This window comes from Schistocerca serialis, chromosome 6 (genome assembly GCF_023864345.2).
Source record: "Schistocerca serialis cubense isolate TAMUIC-IGC-003099 chromosome 6, iqSchSeri2.2, whole genome shotgun sequence".
Classification (NCBI taxonomy): domain Eukaryota; kingdom Metazoa; phylum Arthropoda; class Insecta; order Orthoptera; family Acrididae; genus Schistocerca; species Schistocerca serialis.
The window spans coordinates 123,614,956-123,624,997 of record NC_064643.1 but is presented as its reverse complement, the minus strand read 5'-3'; the positions used below and the strand labels follow the sequence as shown (position 1 = coordinate 123,624,997).

At 41.9% G+C, this 10,042-nt stretch overlaps 1 protein-coding gene across 1 annotated transcript; it reads left to right on the top strand.

Moving 5' to 3' along the window:
* The first annotated feature begins 2,539 nt into the window (after positions 1-2,539).
* LOC126484680 (uncharacterized) lies at positions 2,540-3,046 on the top strand. The gene has a single exon (XM_050108274.1). It carries the CDS (start codon positions 2,540-2,542, stop codon positions 3,044-3,046), a length of 507 nt encoding a protein of 168 aa, XP_049964231.1.
* The last annotated feature ends 6,996 nt before the right edge of the window (positions 3,047-10,042 follow it).

Below are 10,042 nucleotides of genomic sequence, written 5' to 3'. Positions count from 1 at the left end.
CCAAAGAGCTTCGATCTGCGAGGTGATTTCACAAGTCATCCCAACTACCTGTGCAAGGAGTAGGTCAGGCGCAGACGCACTACACTGACACCGAGCGCCAACTCGGCATCTAGCGGCCGAACTATAAACTACGCCCGCCTGCAGCGCCACGGAGCGGCCGACTGAGAACTACGACAACTCGCCACAGATCTTTAGCGAGACTTCAGGTGGCTCTGGCGGCAGTACAGTGCCACGCCCACTTCAAACGTCAAAACATCGCGACTCGTGGTAACGTCAATTGGTGAGTGAAGATGACTGGTTAGCATAACATTAAATTGCAATGTACTGTCTTCATGATAAATAAACAGTTTTAAACTGTGTTACACCTTAGGAAAAGTGCCCAATTACAGTAATTTCCGAAAGGTTTGCGAAATATACTCTGTAATATAGCATACTTATTGATGCATGCTGCGCTGTCTAAATGGTGATTTTACAGATATGCTCATTGTTTTTGGGGATTTTACATTTATAGATTTAATGAATGGTGTGATTTATCTTATTTAAAACATTTTACATAAACCGTGTATGTGAAAAATCGATATTTGAAATTATTAGGTTTTGAGAGTCGTTATGTTCAGTATTCATATGTATTGTGGCAATTTTGGGATTAACTGAAGATACTGCAATTACTGTTTGATTAGTTTCGCGGTAATTAGGAGTGTTTTGGGTCACTAGAGGTTATTTTATATTACTTGCCTGTGCATTAAAAATAAACCAAACATGTCTACTGAAGATAAGCAGGTTTGTGAGGCAGTAGTTGAAAGGAAAGGGATAGGACAGGAAGACAGAGATGATTCAGGAATCAGTGATTATGGATTGTCATTAGAAAGCCCATTAGCACATTCAACTAGTTACCCCGAGACACCGGGACAAACGACGAGAAATTAGTCGGTTTCAGAGGGTGCAGGTATGTGGTCGATGTTGGCAGACTTGCTAAAGGAAACCAAGGCATCATTAGAGAAAGGTTTACAAGAAACTAGAGAAAGGGAAGAAATATTCCACAAATCATTAGAGAACGATTTACAAGAAACTAGAGAAAGGGAAGAAATATTCCGCAAATCATTAGAGAAAGGTTTACAAGAAACTAGAGAATCATTAAAGTAAGATTTACAAGAAACTAGAGAATCATCAAAGGAAGATTTACAAGAAACTAGAGAAAGGGAAGAAGTATTCCGCAAATCATTAAAGGAAGATCTACAAGAAACTAAAGAAAGTTTAGAAAAATCATTTAAGGAAACTATAGCACAAGAGATCAAAACATCGCAAATGAAGATAGAATATAATCTGAAGAAGGAAATGCAGGAGTTACAAGAACGATTGAAGATGGACATCAACGAGAGAGAGAGTAAGCTACAGAAGAATATAGACCAAGTCCAGGGAGACGTGGAGAAGATGGAAGGAAAGTTAACAAAAAAGATAGAAGACGATATTGAAGAAACTAAAGCCGAATTGGGAGAAAGGATCACCAAAGTGGAAACAAATTGCAATCATCGAATCGCTGAGGTGACACAGATGCAGAAACAATGCAATGATGCGGTTAAGGGGATAGGAGATAGGCAAAACCAACTGGCTGTCAATCTGAGAAATGCTATAGCTGTGCAACGAGAAGAGGATAACAAGAGGGTTGCAATGGAGGTCAGGCAATTACAACAGGGAGTGCAACAATTAGAGAGCAAAACCGAAGAAATTGATAAACGAATTAGCAATGCCAGTTTAACCGTTGGGGACGGTAGAGTCGTTACCTTGATGAGCAGTGATAATCGGTACGTCCAAAATAATACAGGGCAGAAATTTAAACCGAAAATAGGGTTGCACCCAATGATCAGTTTGAAGGGGAATTCTTGAAGAAATACTGGTCCAAAAGTCATCAGTGTGCAGCAATTGAGGACCTACTACACCGCAAGTCACTTAATACTAGGAGAGGAACGTTGAGAGAGTTTGCCGAACATTTGTGGGAATTGAATGAGACCTTGGAACAACCCCTGAGTGATGACATAATGATATCCGCGATAAAAAGAAGATTGAGCTGAAGAATGCAAGAAACTGTATCCGGGAGCCTAATTAAAGATAGGGAGGCCTTGATGGAGATACTGGAACAGCTGGAATCTGTTCGATCACAGGAACACAATCAAGCTAATGATCAAAACCGAGAGGGAAGTAGTGACCAAAGGAATCATTTTAATAATTCGTCTAATTATAGAGGAAGAGGTGGTGGCCATACGTACAGGAACCATGGTGGTGAATGGCAATGGAGAAATGATTGGAGAAGGAGTGAAGAACCAAGAGATCATGAGAGAGGAAGGGATAGGCGAATGAATGACACAGTGCATATAGAAGAGGCGGAGAGACCGGAAAACTGAATGACACTCCAGATGAGGTCCAGTCAGGAGTGAGAGCTACAAGGACCAGAATAAACCTACTAAGACATGACAATGGTGGAAATCTAAGAGGAGATCTACTGGAGGAAAGAAGTAGGATTCCCAAAGAACCCATACTACCCATGATAGGGATCAAGCTATGTGGATTGAATATTGAGGCACTAGTTGATACAGGAAGTGAAGCATGTGCCATATCCAAGAGGTTATATGAACAGGTACTGAAAGCAAACATTAGCTTGCCTAGTTTCCCAGTGAGTGGAGTGAGAATTGCGAATGCGTTGGGAGCAAGAAGTAAACCTATTAAAGAACAAGTGTTGACTACCTTCGAGATAGAGGGAGAAGAATACGAAGCAACATTTTTGGTGGTGGCTGGATTGAACACATCAATTATTTTAGGAATAGATTGGTTGAATGAAGTTGATGCAGTAGTGAGTTTTGATGAAGGTACTATTAAGGTCAAAGGAAGAAAGGGAGAACAGATGAGGTTAAAGTTTGCTGAGGGTAGTGCAATCAAAGAAGAGGAGGAATTCAAAAGGATAAGTTTGTGTTATGAAGAGGAACCCACAATAGGATACGGGGAAGAGGAACTAGAAGAAGAGGTGTTGATATACCTTGAGGGATTAGCATGAGAGGATAGACGTAAAGAGGATAAGATCAGTAAAAAGTTGGAGGAGATGACACACCTAGATGGGGAGATTAAGAGGAAATTATCCACAGTGTTATACAGGCGTCATAAGGTATTTTCTCAACGGCCAGGTATCATGAAAGAAGTGGAGTGTAAGCTAAAAATAAAGAACCATAAACCGTTCAATATAAAACAGTATTCCATTCCCCAAACGAAAAGAAGAGCAGTAGATGAAGAGATACAGAGGATGATGGACCTCGGTGTTATAGAAAGTGCCAACAGTCAATATAACAACCCCCTATTTGTTGTTGATAAGAAGGATGGAAAGGTGAGGATAGTTTTAGATGCACGAACAGTGAACAAGATCATCGAGCCGGAGCGGGACAAGCCTGAGACTATAAATGAACTGATTCAAAAATTCCGAGGAGCAAAGGTACTTAGTAGTATCGACTTAACTGCTGGTTACTGGCAAATACCATTGGCCACAGAGTCCCGCCAGTATACAGCATTTACTTATGGAGGGAGGTGCTATCAATTTAGAGTGTTGCCGTTTGGGCTTAATGTGTTAGTGTCTGAATTCATAAGAGCGATGAATAAGATACTGGGCGAGGAGTTACTTAAAAAGGTCACCGTCTCTGTGGATGACCTCTTGATAGCAAGTGAATCATGGGAAGAACATCTGAATAGATTGGAAGCAGTCTTGGCAGCTTTTGAAACCACAGGGGTAACTGTAAACCTGGTCAAGTCGGAATTTGTCAAATCAAAGATAAAATTCCTGGGCCATATAATATCAGAGGAGGTTATCTATCCTGATCCTAGTAAAATGGAGGCTATTAGAAATTTTACGACCCCCCATAGTAAGATGCAGTTGCGAGCATTCTTTGGGTTTGTGAGTTTTATAGAAAATTTGTAAAAGGATCCGTACTTAGTGCCCCGAGTATGAGGGAATTGACCAAGGCGAGGATGACGTGGCATTGGAGTGCAGAGTGCCAAACCGAGTTTGAGAATATCAAGGAAGCACTATATAGTGCAGACATATTGTACCAACCGGATTTTTCCAAGGATTTTTATTTGGGAGCAGACAGCTCTGACTATGGACTAGGAATACATTTGCACCAAATGGAGAGGAGCGGAAATGGTGAGAGTGTAAGAACAATAGCGTTCGGTAGCAGGAGTTTAAATGCTTGGGAGAGGAAATATTCGATTACTGAAAGGGAGGCATTGGCAATTGTGTGGGGGTTTAAGCGTTTCTGTTATTATTTGGCCGGGAGGCATGTGAAAGTAGTGACTGACCATAAGGCCCTTACATTTCTGACCACAAGCAAGTTGAGGCATAGCAGACTAACGCGATGGGCCCTGGCATTACAGGACTATGACTTCGAGATAATTTATGAGCCAGGAGCAACACATATAATACCTGATGCCTTGTCAAGATTACCAGCTGACTCGAGAGGAATGTTGGTGGACAGGCCAAAAGGAGAAGGAGTTAGAATTAACCTGATGAAAGGAGTACAGTATGAAGAATTCATAAGGATGTTCCTAAAGAATGTGCGCAGGGAACAGAACGAGGACGAGAAATTAAAGACAATTAAAAACAAATACATGTGTGCAGGAGAGGAAAGAATTCGCACATTTTATTATATTCATAATGGGATACTTTATAAAAGAAACAAGGAGAGTGACGAGAACTGGAAACTCTGTGTGCCTGAGCATGTGGTAGAAAAATTAATTTGGTATACACACTATAGTAATGCGCATTATGGACCGAAGAAGTGTCTGGAAAAGTTGAAGTTAGATTGTGCATTCAACAACATGGGAAGGCGTATACGTAAGATACTGAGTACATGTGACACTTGTCAAAAATCTGAAACGACTACAGTACAACACAAAGGATATATGCATCCAATTGTACCAACAGCAATTAAGGACATAGTTGCAGTGGATCTCTTTGGGCCACTTCCTGCCTCACGAGGGAATTACACACAAATCTTAGCAGTGGAAGAACTGGTTTCCAAGTACACAAAATTTTACCCGTTAAAGAAAGTCACTAGTAGAGCCATCATTAACCAGTTAGAGAAAGACTATTTTCGAAAGGTGTGTCTTCCTAAGCGAATTTTGAGTGATAATGGGTCACAATTTAGGTCAAAGAAGTGGACAGAGATGCTAAGTGAACACAGAATAGAGCAAATTGCCATTTCTAGATATAGGCCAGCTTCTAACCCTGCAGAACGAACGATGAGGGAATTGAACCGTTTATGCCGAACATACTGTCATAGGAAGCATGGTTCATGGAAAGAATATCTGGAAGAATTTGAGCGGGTCAGGAATCACCTCCCACATGATTCTACAGGGTTTGCACCATGTGAAGTACTGCTCAATCAAGAACCCGACAGTATTTTTCGTGAGTTGCTAGTCTACCCACCAGGAAGTTCATTGACCTGGGATAGGAAATTGGAGCTAGTGGAATTAAGTATGAAGGAGAAGGCTAGGAAAAGACAGGAAAGACACGACAAGCTAGTGAAACCGATAACTTACCGACTGGGAGACTTGGTACTAGTAAAGGTTCATGCAAAATCAAGGAAAATAAACTCTGAAATACACAAATTGAACCACGTTTATAAGGGACCATACAGGATTATAAAAATTGGTCATCCTAACACGGTGGAGTTGGAATATGCACGGACAAAGAGAGTGCATGGTAAGGAGCATGTGGAAAACATAAAAACGTACTACTCACACGAGAACAGGGATAACCCAGATGAGGAAGGTGAACTCGATTATGGCGAATGTCTGAAATGAGAGTGTTCAAGCTCCTTGATGTAGTTGTGTAAGACATGTTTAGAACATTTAGTTGTTAAACGGACATTTGAAAAAGGGGAATGTTTATTTGCATTGTATTTTCTGATGTATTATAACTAGAACTTCATATTTCATATCGACGATTACCTGAGAATGGGTGTAAAACCTGTAACAACTAATTTGTAATACAATAATTCATATGTCATGCGTTCACGTAATAATTTCTGATTGTATGTTGTGTGTTACATTCAATATGGACTATAGAGGATTATTGCTGTTTGATAAAAAATTGTGATTTGGACAATGCCATCTTTGTGAGATGTAATAACCTTTTGTAGAATATTATTGTGGAGGCGGCCCACTACCGGAGTCGAGGGATTATTTGGTGAATTGTAATTTCATTAATTATTTACACTAGGTGTTTTGTTCAGATGTAATGATATCTAATTTTCCTTGCCAATTCTTTTACGCCAGAGGCTCCAAAGAAGTTTTCGAGGGCGGGGATGTAAGGGATCCCTAGGCCCTTACTACGAATTTGCACTCGGCACAGGTCGATAGGGCGAACAATCGATTGTGTCGTGTTGCGAGAGCGAGTATGGAGTTGAGTCAGTGCCATGTTGCGGGTAGAGGTGTGTGGAGGCCAGTTGTTGTAATGCGAGGCTTTATCGACAAGGGGAGTTTCCATCGCCGCGGTTCAACCCCTTTGTGCTAGAGTAATACCGGGAAAGTGAAGAAGTATTGTTACGAAAGTGATTAGTGATACTCTAGTGCCGATATTTTGGTTTCGCATCTACCGCGCCGGCATCTCTTTGGATTGCAGTGTTGGATTGCAGTGTTGGATTGCAGTGATGGATTAATGTGTGACGATAATGAAAAATGAAGAAGCCTGTGCTGAGATGAGCCGTAATTAGATATGTATGACGAAGGCAGTGGCTGTCTCCTTTTTGTGTTTTTTCTAGACGAATATAGGTTCGTAATTAGTGAAACTGTGTTGGTGTTTTTCTTGTTACCAGACATTTCATTATTACAGCATTTAAGAAGGACGAACTGGAAAGTAACAATTTCCGTAGCAGTCAATTCCGATTGCCAGTCCCATTAGGTACACGGTCACATTAATAATAATTATTGGGCTGCTATTCGATCAGATCAGGTCGGGATAAATAAACGAAGGTGTTTCACCTTCTCGAGCCTGTTGCACTCAGGTCAACTGTCTCAAAGTGGCGCCTAAACGGTAGGCCTATTGTTCGAGAGAATGACTGCACCTGCCTCCGTAAACAAGCACAGACAACAGAAGAATACGGGTCCCAGTGAGGCAGAGGTCTTGCTGCGGGTTTTATTTAATACCTCTTTTTCGAAGAAAACTGCTGACTGCGCATAGACTTCTACTCTTTATAATCAATCTAGCTGCGCTCATTTACTTAGTTTTGGGCAGGTTGCTTTGTTGGATCAGGTTGCAAGACACTTGACTCCTTCTAATGGCCAGAATCGCTTCTCTGACGCTTCTCTATTGTGTCATGCGCGAAGGACTATTAAACGTAGCACAAAGAGCTTCCTTAGAACGGAAAACGACATCCTGGCGAAAATTACCAACTTATGAATTAACTGCAAGCACGACCAGCAAAAATGATCGGTAATAACGCTATGGTGGAGCATCATTATTGTTTATTGGCAATCTCTCGTACATCATTGCGACACACAAAATCAGGGACCAAAGTATAGTAAACCTTAATTAATATCGTAGCTAGCCTCTATAGCTCGTTACTCTCCAATTATCGTGGGTATGGTGTGAGAAAAGTAATTCGCCACTCTTGGATAGGTTGTCAGTTCAGATTGACACAAAAGAATTAGCACCTTCGAGCCTTCTCCGTTGTATTAAGTTTGTGAGATAGAGAGATTGTGTAGGTCAACGTGAGTCGGACGGGAGGGACGGAAGAGTGTCATTTTATAGGTTTCCTCTCCACTGTGTGACAACAATGTTAGACATTTTATCCAGCTTCTCTCCTTTTAATATGTGTAAGAGCGCTGGTAAGCTCGGCGTTGAGCGTCCATAAGCTCCGAATGCACACACACACACACACACACACACACACACTGTCACAAAAGTTTCTGCCTGGCACCTGTTCTCTGTTTTAATGTGTCAGTCATCAACCCTGTTCGCCATGCTAAATTTTTTTGTACCTCCGTTTTGTTTTACGAGATTTCCTTCCGTAGCAAGTGCTCGAACTTGTTTTGCTTCAGCTGGTCCTTTGCTTGTCCATCTGTTCCTTTCCGGCTGCTAATGAGAAACTATAGACTCTGAACAATAGTACTTCAACGACTACATTTACATATATACCATATATACTCCGCAAACCGCTGTGAAGCGCAAGACAGAGGGTACGTCAAATTGTACCGGTTAATAGGGCTTCTTCCCGTTACATTCACTTGTGGAGCGTGGGCAAAATCATTGTTTAAATGCCTCAGTCTGCCCTCTGATTAATCTGATCTTACTTCCGCTATACCGAGCCTCGTGGCGCAGTGGTTAGCACACTCACACTCTGGACGACGACAGTTCAAATCCGCGTCCAGCCAACCTGATTTAGGCTTACCGTGATTTTCCTAAATCACTTCAGGCAAATGCCGGGATTGTTCCTTTGAAAGGACACGGCCGACTTCCTTCCCCATCCTCCCCTAAGCTGATGGGACCGATGACCTCACTGTTCGGTCCATTCCCCTAAATCAACCAACCAACCATCCTCCACTATCCCTATGGGAGCGATATGGTTCAAATGGCTCTGAGCACTATGGGACTTAACATCTGAGGTCATCAGTCCCCTAGAACTTAGAACTACTTAAACCTAACTAACCTAAGGACATCACAAACACCCATGCCCGAGGCAGGATTCGAACCTGCGACCGTAGCGGTCAGGCGATTCCAGACTGACGCGCCTGGTATGGGAGCGATATGTAAGGTGTTGTAGTATATTCCTAAATTCATCATTTAAAGCCGCTTCACGATACTTTGTTTGTAGACTTTCTCGGGATAGATTCCGTCTACCTTCAAGAGTGCCAGTTCAGTCTTTCTTTTCAAATCTCAGTGACATTCTCCCGTGGATCAAACAAACCTGTGACCGCCCTTCACTGTATATGTTCGATATCCCTTGCTAGTTCTATTTGGCACACGTCACACACACTTGAGCAAAAATCTAGGATGGGTCGAATGAGTGATTTGTAAGCAGTCTTCTTTGTGGAATGGTTATATTTCTCTTGTATTCTACCAATAAACCGAACTCTGCTAACTACCTTACCCACTACTGACCCAATGTGTACTTTCCACTTCCTAACCCTACTAAGTATTACACCCAAGTATTAGTATGAGTTTACAGATTACATCGTTGACACACTAATATTATATTCACAGGAACTGTTCTTTAAGTACACAAGTTTATATTTCTTAACATTTAAAGCAGGGTCCGCAGCTCGTGGTCGTGCGGTAGCGTTCTCGCTTCCCACGCCCAGGTTCCCGGGTTCGATTCCCGGCGGGGTCAGGCATTTTCTCTGCCTCGTGATGACTGTGTGTTGTGCGATGTCCTTAGGTTAGTTAGGTTTAAGTAGTTCTAAGTTCTAGGGGACTGATGACCATAGATGTTAAGTCCCATAGTACTCAGAGCCATTTGAACCTTTTTTTTAAAGCAGGCTGCCAATCATTCCACCACTTTGATATCTAATCAAAGTCTGGCTGAATATTTGTATAGCTTCGTTCGACCCAACACGCTTCCCTGGAGTACATCCTATGTTACTTCTGCATTTGTCGGTAACTCTCCATCCAGGATGAACCTACCACGAAATCCTGAATGCAGTCACATATTTCATTTTACACCCCGTATGATCGTCCTTTTGATAATAAGCGTGTGGTACGGAGTCAAATGCTTTTCGGAAATCGAGAAATACTGCACTACTTGAGTGTCTTGATCCATGGCTTTCAGGATGTCAAGTGATAAAAGTGCTAGTTGGGTTTCACATGATCGAGGTTTTCGAAATTGTTACTGATTGGTATGTAAGAGGCCATTCTGTTCGCGCTAGCTCATTACGTTTGAGCTCAGAATATGTTCTAAGGTTCTACAATAAATGGATGTCAAGGATATTGGACGGTGGTTTTATGGCTTCTGGTAGAGAGGTGTGACCTGTGGTTTCTTCCAACCACTGGGCACAGTGGTTGTTC